The sequence below is a fragment of the Sarcophilus harrisii genome, chromosome 6 (genome assembly GCF_902635505.1).
Source record: "Sarcophilus harrisii chromosome 6, mSarHar1.11, whole genome shotgun sequence".
NCBI classification, from domain to species: Eukaryota; Metazoa; Chordata; class Mammalia; order Dasyuromorphia; family Dasyuridae; genus Sarcophilus; species Sarcophilus harrisii.
In genome coordinates, this window is record NC_045431.1 from 50,797,922 (window position 1) to 50,815,372 (window position 17,451).

Below are 17,451 nucleotides of genomic sequence, written 5' to 3' on the forward strand. Positions count from 1 at the left end.
TCTATGGTCTCTAGGATTCAATTCTCCTTAGCTTGGTACTTAAGGCTCTCTACAACACGGTTCCAGCTTATCTTTTCAAATATACTTGTGTTAAGTCTTTTCAAACAATTTGGAATGCAAGATAGCATGCACTCACATCAGCGTTCTTGGAGGTCTGAAAGATATTCTCCTCAAATCTATCTCTCAGAAGAATTTTTCTGTTTCCCTTTTGCAGTGTAGTTCAAGTGCTAGCCCAGTATATATCTCCTAGGTTGGAATATTTTTCTCATGCCAAACCAACAACTCCTCCCCAAATTCCCAAAACAAGTACTCTTCTTGATCTCAATGGAGAGTTATTAATATATTCTCTTTAGACACAATAGTTTAATATAAATTCTACTACCAGAAGACCACTATTCTATTCTCCAAAACATACATTCCTTGTATTATTCTTTTGTAAAACTGAAGAAAACATTTCAATTACTTCCATTAAACATATGGATAAATTTAACTGAAATCCATAATATTACTTGTTAGTTAACCAAAAAAATGTTCAAGCTATGCTAACTTTCTTAATGACAGAATCTAGCACAAGAACCTTCCTACTTCATTGTATTAGGTATGTGTGTTTCATTAAATTTCTTGGAAATAAATAAAACCTAATGCAACTGAATGTTTTGGTTAATAGTGTTCAAATACAAAATTCTTTTTATTTATGTCACAGAACTTTGGTACTAAAAAGGTCTTTTTGAAACATCCAAGTTCACTTCTTTTTTAGGTAAAGAAGCTAATGATTCAGAGAAGTACATTATACTAGCTGAAAATCTTTTAAAAAATTACATTTGCATTACATTCGCACACACTCCTAAAATAATAAGTAGAATATAAGGACTGAAGTGAGACAATAGAGATGATTCTCATTCACATTTCTTAATTAGGAAGCTGAAGTTTAGTGCGAGTTAAGTATATTGTTCCAAAGTACAAAAGTGATATGCAGCACAGCCATGTCCTTGACTCCAAATCTAATTAATGCTTATTTCAACTATACTATGTTGGCACTTTAGTTTACAATTCAGAATGTTTCAGTGACTCAGGACCATAATATTAAACAATCATTCTCTACTACTAGAAGAGATGGAAAGATGTTGATTTGAATTCAAACAAGTTTTAAAAAATCATTAGCAAAGTTCTTAAAAAAAAAAAAAAAAGAAAAGAAACAAAAAGTAAATTCTGGAAATGATTTTCTTAAAATTTACTTCCTTCTCCTTGGTGTAGAATGATAAAACAAACAAAATTGAATTCTAGTTGAAGCTCTAATTAATTGGCTAATAATAGAAGATATATGCTTTCTATTTATTCATGAAGGATTCTGTTGATCGTTCAATATAAATATGTATGCCACAAAACAAAATACTTACAAAACAAAATGTTTGAGATGTCTTAACTTGAACAGCTATACCTCCATGTAAATATGGCTCCATTTCTGTAGTATCACCAATACTGAAAGAAAATGGTGACACCACTGGGAAAAAAAAAAAAGAAAATACAGAAACCATTATACCCTAAACAGGATTCACATGGCACGACTATTTCCCCCTACACTTTATTTTTCCTTTAAATCAAGCATCCAACCACATTTTAAATTTTGAACTATAGTCTATTTTAAGCAATTATCCTCTAGGTTCTATAACGACAATAATATCAAAGGATATATTCATTCAAAACAGTTAAAGTCAAAATACAGATTATGCTCCTAAAATTTTCTTTTTTTCAAAGAAAGAAAACTAACATGTTTGTATAATTATTTTAATTCTCTAAAGTACCTATGAATGAAAAGTTTTAAGTAGATAAACTGAATTATTGGTTTGCTGATAATTAGATATGATCTCATACTGACATAGGGCTTTAAGGCTTATAAAGGGCCTTTTCTCACAGTACCTAAGAGTGCAAGTATATCCCCTGTTATTTTCTAGATCAATGAACAGAAGCTGAGAGGCTGAAGTGACTTGTCATACAGCTAGTTTAGAGAAGAAACTCAAAACCAGGCATCCTACCTATAAGTCCAGTGTTCTTTCTGCTATGTTAAGTTGGCTCTTTATTTTATAAGTAATACTTAAATCTTGCTTACTAGGTTTTTGGGTGTGAATCCATTTAAAATAATAGCAACATAAAATTGTTAAATATTACCTTAAGTTTTAAAAATATTCTATATATGTTATTTCATTTAATCTACACAATTAGAGCCATTAATTTACAGCTTACCGACGAGGACACTGAAGCTCAAAGAATTTTAAGTAACTTAATTGTCCCTGGTCACAGATATAGTAATTTCAAGATATAGATGAGAATTGGAGGTCATTCTTCTTTCCAAGTACAAGAAGTTTCCCCACTAAGCCACACTTATGTCTCTCTCTTTTTTTTTTTTTCTTTTTTTTTGGCTGAGGCAGTTGGGGTTAAGTGACTTGCCTAGGGTCACACAGCTAGGAAGTATTAAGTGTCTGAGATCAGATTTTAACTCAGGTTCTCCTGACTTCAGGGCTGATACTCTATCAACTGCGCAACCTAGCTGCCCCAACTTATGTCTCAAGATGTTAAGTTGTACTTCTTAACAAATAGGGTCCTTATATCAATCTACCATAGAGCATAGCCTGAATAAACATTTTTCTGTAGTATTCTTTGTTTGGTTTTCTGGAGGTCTTGGAGCAACTTTCTTTTTAGCAGAGCAATCACCACAAGAATAGTCAGGTATTAAAGTCCAAATCCCTTATTATCTCCTTCACTATCTACTTTCCTTGCCTGGAGCAGCTTTCTGGAGAGCCTTTCAGACCCGTCTTGGTCTCAGTGGAGGAAATGCAGGAGGCCAGCCACCAGGAGTCTGACCAAAGATGGAATGAATGTGTCTGGGTCCTTTCTGAGTCTGTGAGTGGCCTTTCTGAGTCTGTCTCTGGCTCTGACAGGCCTTGGTCTCAGTGGGGAGGAAATGCAGGAGGTGAGGCCAGACCAGCCACGGTGCTGAGATGAAGTGAATGAATCCGTCTCTCAGTTCCCCAGCAAAACCTGACCGAAGATGGAATGAATCTCTTTCCTTGGCTCTGAGAGCTTGAGCTCCCACCTCCAGTCCTTTGTCTTCTCTAGTTCTGACTCTGGCTGAGTTTGTCCCAGCTTATATGCTCTCATAATTACATTATCATAGGTGTCAATCTTGTAGAACTATATTAAATAGTAAGTACATGTACTGAACTAGAGAACTATTAAGTACCATGCTAAACTAGACAACCATTGTCTTATTAATTCCACTGACTTAATACCTTGTAAGAATACTTGTTTCAAGTTTAGAGTTTTGGCCTATAACATTCTTCCATCTCAGTTTTTCCTCTGGGAAAATCAGGATAAGTTCTTTTGACTAATGACGGAATATTTTAGAAGGGTTTGCAATATTCTATAATAGTCAGCATAATGGCATTGCAAACAGGAGCATCTAAAGAATCTCATTTTCTATTGGGAGTTCTTTCTTCAATTTGGATTCTGTGCTAGACATAATCCATAAACATGGCAAATAACTCTGATGAGCTTTAAACCTTGTTTCATACTGATTATATTTAGGACATCATGTATTGCTTTTAATGACCTCAAGTAATTCCTTGAAACAAAGATCCATTTTATCACAATGATATTCTCCTAATGATGCTGCAGGGCTGCACCAGAAGCTTTAAAGAATCAAGCTGTGGTTCACTGCAAGGTAAAAGGAGGAGGAGATAGCATGCCAGAATATGCTACAGCATGTTAGCAACAATTTGTAGACAAATTGTTTAAAGGACATTCTGTGAAAAAGAATTGAGTCAAATGTATGTGAAAACAAAAGATAACTGATAGTCTGTATTTCACTGATACCTGGAAAATAAGGTTCCCATCATATCAGATGGAATACTTATGGAAGACTTATTAATATATGGACATGATTTGTAAAGGATGGGAAGGTGAACAAATGAATTGTAACTTCTACCACAGGAGAATATCAGAACTGTATAAATGGGTCAAAGATCCAACTTGAATGTTTAGAACACATGCCATCAGCTTACCAGTTATTTGTTTTGCGAATCCATTTAATCCCGTCATGCCATTTATTTCTCGAAATGTTACAAAATTTCCCGTCTCAAGTCTGTGTGGATGATTTTCAAGACAAGTTACAATTCCAGGATTTGCCTGAAAGTAAATTAGCTAGAAGGTTAATGAAGAAAGAAAAACTTTCAAAGCCCAGTCTCAATTATCTTTATTCAAAATTTTTGCCTCATCATTTAAAATTCCTTCAATAGCCAATACAATAAAAATCAAGAGGGGGAAAAAAGATCTAGAGAATTTTACTTGAATGTTACTTACAAAGCAACAAAAAAATAAACTGACAGGTTGGTGAAAAACCAACTAAGAAAAAAGAGAAAGATGTGCTAATGAATCACAAACCTTTAGAAATATGCTCAAAAATTTCCCCCCCTTAAAAACAGGGTAAGAAAAAACATTTATTGTACATGGATGTATTTACGAGCATATAATTCAAGTGACAGGAAGCTATTAACTCCTTTATGCTTTAATCAGGTTCTAGTTAATATGTCACTTTAGTGTTCAGTTTCTCAAACTTCACAGAGAAGTTAAAGGTTACTGCATGAAATAAATTATTGGGGGAAAGCTTATACAGATGGCAGTATTGAAAAAAATATGTAACAAAAAGTATTTGTTTATTAGAGTTATTTAAAAAAAATATTCTATTTGGCTCTTTTTGCCACTGAAATCTGTCAAAGACCAAATTAAAAAAGGGAAAGTTGTTATTTGTTGGATAATAAAGATGATATTCCTAACTTTGGGACTAATTAAAACTAAAATAAGCAACTTAGGAAAGTTTGAGAAATTTAAAAAAAATGTCATTTGTATAGATAATTTTATCTTTCAAAAACTAGAAAAGCCAATAAGTGGAACTTCTAAACTGAATCTAATTTATATTAACAGGCAGGTGAAAATGATGGAAATCTTGAGATGAAGTTACCATTTCCTCCTAGAACTTGTGACGGATAAAGAGGAGCATTGGACACAAGTCAGGGAATTTAGTAAACCTGATTTCAAAGGCTTGTTATATGTAAAAAGATGGATGAGAATGATAGGAAGGATCCCTTGGTCTATAATTCTACAGAAGAAATCAGTCTAGGAGGAATGGGACATTCTCAAAAATAAAATTCTAAACATAGAAAAATCTAAATAATAATTCTCACGAGGAAGAAAATAAGTTTTCTCAAGAATATATTCAAAGAGAACTTAAAAGACACACAACACAGAAGATGGAAACAAAGGCAAGTAACAAAAAGATAAATAGAAGAATGTGTGGCAGGATCCTGCAAAAATATTCTGCTAATGGTTTTTACCTTGCAGATCACTGAACAAAATGACAACGTAGGTGACACCCAATACAAACAAGGAGACAGTGTAAGAGTACTTAATTGCCACCTGTAATGAATTCACCAACACATGCCCAGATGTGGAATAATTAAAAGATAAGATTGCTTTATGTTCCAGGATGGACCTGATTCAGACCAGATGCTTTGGAATTTAGGATCGAAATTGGAATAAAATGAAACACTTGAAAATTATTTGACAGTTAACAAAAAGTTTACTTCATAATAGTGGAGAAGAATATTCAACAAGAATAGGCATCAAAGACACCTTTAATAGACTTGGTTGGGTTTTTCTGTCTGAGCTGCTCATTGTGGTCTATCAACCAAATAGCAGAGAGCTCTTGGAGTTCCTTATGGCTGCTTTGTATTCAGATGACAAAAAAGGGAGTCAATAGCTTGAGTTTTAGTCCTCTCAGTCAACTAAGACTCAAGGACTGCCTTAGAATCTTTTAGAGAAAAATTCTGACTTGCACAGGGTTGGACTGAGGATACTGCTTTTAAGAGTATACTATTGTCAGTAATCTGTGAAAGATCATTTAAAATTAAAGTTGGAACAGACTGGAGAAGGGTAAATTTTCCAATTTTCCAAAAAGAGAGAAGATACCATTTTCAAATAAGTGAGAGTGACTTTAATATCTTGAGAGAAGTGATCATTACAAGGATTCAGCACAACTTTAACTACAGGTCATGCAAAACTAACCTTATTTCCTTTTTTTGGATAGCATTACAAAACTGGCAGATCAAAAGTATATTATACTTATATGTTATTCAGAAACATTTGATAAAGTATCTCATGCCATTCTTAAGTACAAGACAGAGAGATGTAGTCTAAATAATAGGACAGGGGAATGAATTTGTAAAGGACAGATTCAGAGTAGTTGTTACTGCTTCAAAGTCAATCTGGAAGATCTACAGTGCAGTAACTCAAGATCTGTGTTTCCTAATATAATAATCAATGACTTGGATAAAGACACAGAGAGCGGGCTCATCAAATGTGAAGAGAAACTGGAAATGAATGTTTATTAAGAGCCTAATATATGTCATGTACTGTGTGCTAAAGGCTGGAGACACAGAGAAACATAAAAAAAAAAATAATCCCTGTCCTTGAGGAACTTAGAATTTAATAGGGGAAGACAATATGCCAATAACCATATACAGAAAAACTACATACACAATAAACTAGAAATAATCAACTAGGGGAAAGCACGAGAATTAAGGCAGATCAGGAAAGGCTTCCTGCAGAAAAGACTGTAAGTGAGAAGGAAGAGAATGCCAGACATGGAGCATAGTTAGTGAAAATACACAGAGCTGGGAGATGGAGTGTTTTGTGTGAGGAACAGAAAGATGGCCACTATTACTGAACTGAAAAATATATGGAGGGATGGGGTGTGTATTGAAGGGATAAGCAGACTGGAAAGGTTGGTGGAAGGAACAGTTGTGAATAGGACTTTGAACAACCACCACAGAATTTTTGACTCGATCTTAGAGATAAACAAGGAGCTACTGGAGTTGACTGAGCAGCCCAGTAAGTGGATGTGACATGGTATGTAGAATAGAGAATGGACTCAAATGGGAAGAGTCTTGTAACATAGAGGCCATAAGCAGGCTTCTGCAATAGTCCAGGGATGAGGAGACAAGGACCTGCATCAGGCTGATAATACTGTCAGGAGTGATTAGAGTTTATGAATATAAAAATTATAAGAAATAAGTTAACACATCAAATGTGAGTAAGAAAAGAGTAACTTCCCCAATCCTGACATTTTAAGAACACTGGGCTCATATTTAAATAAGATTATATTCAAAAGAGATGGCTGTAAAGTCTTCAGGTTGGGAAAAAAAAACAAATACCTTGTTAAGTATAGAATGGAGGAAGCAGATTGGACAGAAGCATGTCTCAAAAAGAATTGAGGGCAGCAGTATAATGTGGCAACAAAAAAAAGCTAATGTTATCTTGGGCTGCATAAAGAAAGATATAGACTCCAGGAGTAAGGATGATATTTCTTTTTGTATTCTGCCCTAGTCAAATCACAACTGGAATATAATATCCAATTTTGGGTACCTCAGTTTAGAGATCCCAAAAAGTTAAAGGCCAGAGAGAAAGATGTAAGCAGGATAATGTAGACTTATGGCTCCACATCATAATGAGCATTACTTGAAGGATTTAGAAATAGTTAGCTTGGAGAAGAAAAGTCTCAGGTATTGGAGATCTGACAGCAGTCTTCAAACATCTAAAGGGGCATCACATGGAAGGATTATATTTGTTTTGTTAGGTTCCACAGGGCAGATTCAGAAATAATTAAGTGAAAATTACAAAGAAATACAATTAGACATAATGTCAGGAAAAGGGTGCCTTAACAATTATAGTTGCCCAAAAGTGGAATCCACTGTCTCAAGAATGGACTTTCCCTCATGAGAAATCTTCAAGCAAACGCTGGATGACCACAATTTAACTGTTATAACAGAACATATTTTGGATTATTTTTGGACAAGATAGCTACTGAGGTCACTTCCAACTTGAGGATTCTATTTTATTTCATTGTACTTTATTCTGTTTTATTTACTCCTTTCTAAAATAACAGTGCTAGACTAAGGTCATTTCTGAAATCCTTTCTCTTTCTGACAGCAAACTTAGAATCATCATTTAATGTCATATGTAAGGAAGGACAGACTAAATTCCACATTAAAAAACGGGCAAAGAACACAGTGATGGCATGCAGAGAACAAAATGACACTGCAGGTTAATTTAGATCACCATTTTCAATTCACCAGAATAGCCTCCTATTGAAATCGATGTGAAACTTGGATACAAGATAGTTTGAACTCATGTTCAATGAACTGTCAATCTTCATTGTTCAAAAGCAGTTTGTTAAAAAAAAAAGTAAATAATTGCCTATATAGAATTTAAACAATTACTGATATTAAGTAATTTAGTAAAACAATTTCTAAGCTAAACTCAACTATGAAGTTACTTCATTTTTTTTTGTTACTTGTTACTTATTTTGCAACTCAAGGATGCAGTAATACTTATATGCATTAGAAAAGTATAAAACAAAGGTTATGTGGAACTGGAAGGGGAAAGTTAAATCTTCATAAAGAAGGTAATATTTCAGAGGGATTTTTAAAGATGAGTAAAAGTTCAACAGAGTTAAGAGAAGGAAACTAAAAATATATAAGACCTTTAGGATCAATATGAATAATGATATGGAAGCAGAAAAGAACAAAGTTTATTCAAGGAAGTATTCCAGTTTGGCAAAAATAAGGTGGTGTCTGATTACAGAGTGTCCCCCCCTTCCGACCCCCCAAAAAAAGGCAGGCAAAAGAGCTTCAATTTTACTATAATGGAGTTCTTCATAAAGAAATCTGATGAATTTCTAAGAATCTGTGGTTTTAGTGGTATACATACAACCTCTACTAATTCAGATGGCAAACCCTCTACATACAACAAATTATCCTTATAAATAGTTGTGGCTAATAAAAACATTACTTAGTTCAACTTCCTGGTGGAGAGCCTCTTCAGCAAACTTAGGCTAGGTTTGTCCTGAGATGACAGCTATACCACCTGTATCCATGTCCATACTCAGAACTTTGAGGTGTGTTTCAATGCATAAGTCTTCAAGTATCAGAGAAACTCACCTCCATGCTACCAGGTTTCCAAGGAAAACTTTCACAGGAGATTGAATGCAATATTATAGTCAAATAATTCTAATATCCTTCATCTATCACTATCAAATTGAAGAGGAAGGTGTTAAATTTAAAAGTACTCAAAATTTATTATAGGAAATATTTATTAAGTTTGAAATTCAATCTCTTACTTGTGTTATGTTTGAAATGAAGATTTCTTTTGGTTCTTCTCCTGACGTATCTAGCACTTCAAATTCTTCACCAAAATCACAAAACAAACGTGACCAAATTCCAAATACATCTGCACTGATGAACTATAAAATAAAACATAAGTTTAAAAAAAAAACCAAACTAAAAATTTGTAACAACCTATTATCTTCTATTAGTAACATCAATCTATCTCAAATTTGCAAGGCAGTAATTCAAAATTTGTCCTATATTTCCTATTAGAGAAGCATGGCTCATATACCTCAAACACATAACAAGATTTTTTGTTTCATGATACCCTGTCACTTCCAATTTAACTCTGCTGAGTCAAGTGGATAGAAAACAGGACACCTATGTATCCAATAAGAGATAAGGTTGAAGATAAGAGGCAAAAATAGGTACAGTACAATTATATGGAATACAAGTAGAGGTGGGATGGTAAGAATAACAACAAGAATTATTGTTATAACTAACATTTAAATAGCACTCACTATGTGTTGGACACTGTGCCAAATAATTATCTCAGTTGACGTTCACAACAACTATGTGAGGCAGGTACTATTTTTATCCTCATTTTATACATGAGGAAACTGAGGCCAACAGAGACTTGCTCATAGTCTCACAGCCAGTGTCTGAGACCATAATAAACATCCATGTTATTTTTGTATTGCTCTTTATTACTGATTACTATTTTCATGAAAACTTCATGAACAAAATCTATGTGGAATAGCTTCTGATGTAAGAAAACTCTTATCCCTTAAAGTGTATTTAAAAAATTAAGGCGAGGGGAGAAAACAAGAATCTGTCATTTCCAAGATGGAATATAACCAAATAAAAATGTAAATTACAGAACTGTATAATGGCAAGTCAAAAAAAAAAAAAAGTACAAATTTCAGGAAATAACATTTTATGCTCATGTTCAATGAATTGTCAATCTTCATTGTTCAAAGGCAGTTTGTTAAAAAAAAAAAAATTGCCTATACAGAATTTAAACACTGACTGTTACTAAGTACAACTTACAGTTTGGTTAAACAATTTCTTAGATAGACCCAATTATGAAAGCTCTATTTCTTATTTTGCAACAATAAATGGCAGGAAAATCACATAATATGTTTAATTATAGGAAAAACACCCCCAAGAAACATTCTATGTTTGAGGTCAGAATCCTGTACCTCTTTACATCCTCCACATTTCCAAAATTAACAATTTAAGAATTTCAGCACCTGATTATAAATCAAAGTTCTTTATTTTTATGATAGCACAAGTGAACGTGGAGTGGAAACAATGCTCTCCCCCACCAAATTTTACATTTGGTCATCCTATCATTAATTTCTTACACAATTTAATGAATACCCAAAGATTTCAATGTAGTAATGTCTTTTTGTGCCTCTGACTATACACATTTAAATTGTTTAGCATTACCTTAATAGGTGGGTGCTGTGCACGGCAAAAATCATTGATCTTCTTCTGCAATGGAAGCCTGATTTCAGTCAATACTATACACTGTTGAGGAAGTAACATGAGATTAAATGCTAGAAGCTTACTATAATTCCTTAAGCAACATTTCTCTATAAGTTTGCCATTTCTGACTTTACTTATTTATTTATAATGTATTTATAATCTGAAAATACATCTTGGAAAAATTGTTTCATTCTGCCCTTTCTAAAGTTACCATACCAAACAGAAATACCAATCTGGTATTCTACTAGTTTTCAAGATCAAAAAACAAAGAAATCTCCAATATATGGACTTTCCCAAATCCATACACTCTTGGCTATAACTTTGGTTTTCCTAATTTAGTGCTCTTTCTTCTAAATAAATTACTTGACTCAAGTTTTCTCTACAGGAACAATCTTATTGTCTAACCTGCTCTTTCAGAACAATCTATTATTAACGATTCCAACATATCAATTCTAAGTTTACAAATATAGTTTACTTTATACTACCTGTTAAAAATTATTAAGGGGGTCCCTGGTTTTCACTTTTTGTGAAAGTTGTTATTGCCCACTGACATAAACTAACCTTGTTTGAAAACAATTAACATGTAAATGACAGCACTAATACTTTACATATTTATTACAAAGGATCTGTATTTGATCTCAAAATCATTTGCTTATCTAGGAACAGATCCTTAGGTAAAGATGAATTATTCAATTTCACTAAACATGTATTTATTAAGCATCTATTATGGACAAGGTGCTAGGAATATAAAGAAAAGAAGTTCTCAAGGAACTTGTATTGTACTAGGCAGCACAGTATGTAGATAAACAGATTACAAGGTACGGGGGTGGGAGGGTGGGGGGTGACAGACAAAATTCTAGGAAAATTCTAACTGAGGGAATGAGACAAAATTTCACTGAAGTGTCACTTGTCTTGAGCCTTGAGGGGAGGATGAGGATTCTAAGAAATCAGAAGGAAGGGGCATTTTCCAGGCATGGAAGACAACTTATACATATCTATGGAGGAATAAGGCATATAGAGTTTGGGAACATACAAGAAGGGAAATAATACTAAAAAGTTAGGGGGATAGTAAGGTTTTTAAGAATGCGCACACAAAAATACAACTATTCTATATTAGCATATTCAACACTTTTATATATGCATTCTGAGACAAAAATACAAGATTACAAAAATGTATAAGCCAAAGATTATATCCTTTAGTTATTTCATCATAGGCTAGAAGAACCTTGAGGAAAAACAAAAACCAAATAACTGTCTTCTACTTTTCCATAAAATCCAAAGTCCTAATTCATAATTAATTGGTAGATCCTTACTTTTTTTTTTTAAACATTAATAATAAATCTCTTTTATTCTGAACTTGGCCCCAAATGGAACAAGCTTTGGAACACACAAAGAAAAGGGAAAGAGGATTGTCCAAAAAATTGTGACTCTCTAAAAAGCTGGATATATATTTTGCATAATTTTTAAACAGACATATTTTCCCATCATGCCGTTAAGTTCCTCGAATACAAGAGTTGTAGAACTGGATCTTGTTCTCTCCAGTATCTAGCATTTAGAAGGTTCTTGGTAAATGCCTGTGGATTGATTGCTACCAAAAAGGCAAAGGATTTGGAAGAAAAAAGTAGGTTTGAGAAGTAAGCAGGTGATTAAGAAGATGGCAAATGAGAAAAAGATAATGGAATTTCAATTCAAAGGCATAGCTCTGTTTCAGGGATGGAGGCCAGTTCTCTCATATTCAGGAAAAAAGAAAGGCGGGGAGGGGTTAAACTGAAAAGGAAAGTGAAGGGAGGAAACAGATCATCTCTGTCCATCCATCAACCAAAGTAATGATAATGAATGTGAGCAATTCACAGAAAATTGAAAGTAAACAACATATTGTAAGATTCTGGTTTTTGTGGGTAGAATCTTCTAAATGAAGATCAATAAATATCACAAAGCACAGACTGTAGAACACTAAATAGTAAATTACTTCCCCAATTTTTATGTAATAAAAGACAAATTAAGCATTATTATGGAATATTCTTATAAGCTGAGTTTCAAACTTTTGGTCTAAGGCCTAGGACAAACCTTATACAATTTGAGGATACCTACTCTTTGTAATAAGTCAATAGAAGGATTCCACACCCCCTTTTTAAACTATAAAGTATTGGTGAAAATCTTTAAATGCAAAGTGAGAAAAAATCAAATCACAGATTCTTTAACATGATGATTTGCTTTTAGGAATTGCTTCACAGGAAATTTCTAGACATTTACTTTAGTATTGCTGGTGTATGTGGCTTATAAGATGCTTCAAGAACTGTTATTTAAAAAATCACTACTACATGTGTTAAAGGATTTAGAAAAACCCTGGTTTTTAAAAGTTCAGATATTACTGACATAAAGAACATGACTCCAAGTAATTTTTTTTTCTGGTCCATTATAGTTCTTATAGTAAATGGATTTTACTGTATGACCATTTAAACATTATTTTGAATTATACCAACATTAAATATAATTGCCTATCTGAAAGTCACCTACCTGATACTGTTTTAGAAAGGAGAGGTCTGTTGTTTCATCTAAAGAGACAGAAGATGATGTGACATGGACATATGGATTTAGCTCTGCAACATGATGAATAACAGCTTCAGCTCTGAAATTAAAATGACATAATTTGTCCAATGAAGATAAGCTGCATTTATATACTGCAATAAACTCTTCTGGCCAAATACTTCAATGAATCAATGAAATATGAAACCTCAGGGGAATTTTTAATAAAAATGTTTAAAAGCATAAAAGAACAACCTGATAAATACCTAGTATCATTTAATGAGGCAGTAGTTACACAATCTCAAAGGATATGCCCATAGCTCTGTGAGACATTTTCAGATCAATATTAAAATTAAATGGAAATTCCCTGTATAAGGCTGGATTTTGAGTTTCTAACTAGTGAGTATGATAAATGTTTCCTTGATACTTCAAATTTATTCATTCTTGTGAAAATGCTGAAAGTTAGACAAATTAACACTTGTAATGGGCTGAGGTTTGAGTTGATGCACTGAGGTCCCAAGTACGTGAGGCTAAATAGTAATTGGGCTATACTCTATTAATATACATGATTGGATAAAGAATGGTCCCTGCCCACTCTGCGTGCAAGTCCTGACGTGTTGTATAGGAAATGACGATTTGGGTGGGTGGAGGCAGAGAGAGACAGGAAGAGAAGCTGGGAGAGATTGGGCCTGGGTTCCATACTCCTAGCTGCTGGTCATGTGGCTGCTGGTCTAACTAGCTTCTTGACTCAGCTACACACATTGCTATTGCCCATTCTCTTCCACCTCCGATCCTTCTTCACTGAGAATAAAGACTGACGATTTTCCCCTAACCTGAATTCCTGACTCAGACTGATTTTAAAATACGCGATCTTCACAAACACTGGCAAAGGAAGTTTAAATAATCAGTACAATTAAGACTTTCTGGATTAAAAAGCTTTAGTTCTTTTGAGTTCTGGATTATGGAAATACAAACATATATGGAAGAGAAATCAAATAATAAAATGTGTCCAGACCTGTTTCTTCTATTTATAACATCATCTTCACAGATAAAGAAGTTAGTTCCTAGATCCCATGCTTGACATTGCTTTGTGTCATGAATTGTAAGTGCCTTCAAAAACAAATACAAAAAAAAAAAAAACAAACAAACAAAAAAAAACACCATTTAAATAAATGTTTACATATATGTGTATACACGTGTGTGTGTGTATATATATATATATATATATGTGTGTGTGTGTGTTTGTAAAATGTTGAGAAAAATAATCAAATAAGGTATAAGCATTAATGAACAAGAACTAGGTTGTAACAAATAATTATTTTGTCATATACAATTATCCACATACCTTGATTCCAGCAAGAACAACATTCTTAGCTGAAATGGGAGGGAAAAGAAAAGATAAATATACCTTACTATTGGCCATACTGGTGAAAAGTAGATAACTCATCATCTAATTCTCAAAAGAGAATGTACAAAAAAATTCTGGGGGGTGTACACAAGACAACTAATATCTGGTGGAAATTTTTTTATTTTTAAGTTAAGCAAAATAAAAACTACATTAAGAAACACATTAAAAATTCTGACAAGCACTTTGCAACTTTAGTTTCTCAAATAAATATTAAAATAAAATTTACCAATTTCTACACCAAGTCCACCCATGCCACTTAAGAAAACATGGGATCGGGCCATCTTCTGCATTGCTGAATCTCCAAGAACATATCTTTGTCGACTACAAAATAAGAAACACATTGGGGGGAAAAACTCATCAACAAAAGCATTCTTTCTTTAAACTTCTAATATAATTAAATTCAGTATTTATGGAGGAAAAGTAACCTGTTTCTATCCTCAGCTGAAGTTATAAAAGTTTCTATGAATTCAACATGATTCAAAACATACTTTTAATTTTTAAAACAAATCTTCAACATAAGACACGCAACTTGCATGCATCATACAGGAGTTAAGAAATTTTTTGTTTTAAAATTAGTTATTAAAAGTTTAAATACAAAAACTGTGATAGTACAAATACTGATGTGATATTATGGCAAGGGTACTGGATTAGAGGTGAAGAAAACTAGCTTCCAATTCAGACTTTGCCATGTTTTCTAGTCTGTGAAAAGTTGGACTGTATAAACTCTAAAATACCTTCCAACTCTAAATCTGTGCTCCAATAATCCTTCCCACCATTTCTTGAAGATAATGGCCTTGCTTATTTATTCAATTCAATAAATGTTTACTAAGTTCTTACTTGAAAAGGGCTGAAACTCTGAATAGGTGCACTGGAATCAGACAGTGGAGCACTTAAGGCTAATTACCTATTGGACAATACTCTTATTAGCATATGCTTGGAAAATGGCCCTTCCTCGCTATTCTGTGCTGGCTCAATCTTTTGGTGTATACAGATAATTGTAGGAGGGATTAGGGGGTGGAATAAGACAAGCCAGAGTCATTTTGGCGGTGGAGGAAGAGAAGGGAGGTGGTGGAGAACTTGTAGCAGTCTTGTCCATCGCCTTCACTTCTCCCCCTAATAAAGACCAAGGACTTTTGCTTATCCTGACTCTGGCTGATTCTAGTGCTAACCCGGATCTCACACTTACTAATAAAGTTCTGAATGCAGACACTCAGGAATTAAACCAAAGAATCCTTGCCCTCAACTAGTTTCTATTTCACTGAGTGCTAGGAAATACAATATGTCAAATAGGTAAATACAAAGTATATTTAAGAAAAAACCTTAAAGAAGACAAGCGTACTAATAAGGGAAGGATCTGTAAGGAGGCAGCAAGTGAGTTGTACTTTGAAAGAAGTTAGTGAATTCCAAGCATGAGGGGACAGATCATATACATGGAGACGATAAATGAAAAGTTGTATCTATGGCACAATTAACTAGAAGATAATTTATAAAGCTGAATAATAGGAAATCAGGCCAAAAGAAAGTCATATTGTAAAGATTTTATATATCAAACTTTAGATTCTATATGACTTGAGAACCATTGAAGATTTCAGGAACAGAGATCAATCAGATTAGAAACATCAATTTGGGAGCTGTATGGAGGACGGATTAGAGAGGAATGAGAATGGAAGAATGGGGATCAAGTAGGAGGGTGTTAAATTCTATGGTCCAATCACTCCTGTGGTGCTCACATACAACATTCTATATCCTAGACCTCAGGTTTGAAATGCATTTCCCTTCCAACTCCCACACAAATTCGATTCCCAATTGCTTTCCAAGTATAGTTCAAAATACCAATTTCTACAAGAGGTCTTTCCTGATCCTTCTAGTGGGGAGTGCCTATCTCTCAAAATTACTCTTTATTTTGTATTTGTAAATATACTACACATATTTGTTTTCTTTCTAAATAGGATGTAAGCTCTTAGAGCGGAGGGCTTTTTTCATTTTTTTTGTTTTTTGTATATTAAATATATAATAGGTACTTAATAAATGCTTGCAGATTGGTTGCTGGAGTGGTGCCCTATGAGTAGAGGATGGATTTTTTTGTAAAAGATACTGTGATGTAGACTCACTAAGACTTGGACAAGTGACTGGCTACTGATTGGTGGAAAGAGGTAGAATGAAGAGGGAACAGAAAAAGAATAAGCATTTATAGTGTTTACTATGTACCAGGCACTGTGTGAAGGATTTTTACAAATATCATCTCATTTGAATTTCATAGCAGCTCTGAGCTTAGGTTCTGTTATCCTCATTCAACAGGTGGCAAACTGAGGCAAAAAAGGTTTCCAGGGTCATATAGCTATCAAGCATCTGAGGTCAGATTAGAATGGTGGTCTTCCTGACTTCATCTGGCGCTCTATCTACTGAACCCTCCCCTCAGATGCTCCTTAGAACTACAGAAGGTGAATTAGAATGTTTAAAAAAAATCTCAGAGGCCATCCAATCTAACATGTACTTAAACAAAAATTCCCTCTACTACAAAGTTAATAAATCATTACCCAGTCTTTCCTTAAGGACTGATACATCCTTTAAAGACCTCATTTCTCAAATATTATTGAGAAATTTATAAAAATAAGAGCCATTCTTCAATTGATAAATGCCTAAAGAATATGAATTATTTTCAAAGAAAATAATCAAAGCCATCTCTAGTCATGAAAAAAAAATGCTCTAAATCACTATTAGAGAAATGCAAACTAAAACAACTTTGAGGCACTATCCCACACTTAATCAAATTGGCTAATATGGCAGAAAAGGAAAATGACAAATGTTGGA

General features: G+C 33.7%; 1 protein-coding gene across 2 annotated transcripts in view; it reads right to left on the reverse strand.

Moving 5' to 3' along the window:
- Nucleotides 1–17,451, reverse strand: part of UBA6 (ubiquitin like modifier activating enzyme 6) — a 66,361-nt gene that overhangs the window by 40,548 nt on the left and 8,362 nt on the right. For both annotated transcript variants that reach the window (XM_031942747.1, XM_031942748.1), the window contains exons 3-10: nucleotides 14,867–14,961; nucleotides 14,578–14,606; nucleotides 14,248–14,342; nucleotides 13,224–13,335; nucleotides 10,668–10,748; nucleotides 9,230–9,352; nucleotides 4,059–4,182; nucleotides 1,398–1,501 (exon numbers count right to left, since the gene is read on the reverse strand). In XM_031942747.1, the coding sequence (XP_031798607.1) occupies nucleotides 1,398–1,501; nucleotides 4,059–4,182; nucleotides 9,230–9,352; nucleotides 10,668–10,748; nucleotides 13,224–13,335; nucleotides 14,248–14,342; nucleotides 14,578–14,606; nucleotides 14,867–14,961 (763 nt within the window). The remainder of the gene's footprint in view (nucleotides 1–1,397; nucleotides 1,502–4,058; nucleotides 4,183–9,229; nucleotides 9,353–10,667; nucleotides 10,749–13,223; nucleotides 13,336–14,247; nucleotides 14,343–14,577; nucleotides 14,607–14,866; nucleotides 14,962–17,451) is intronic.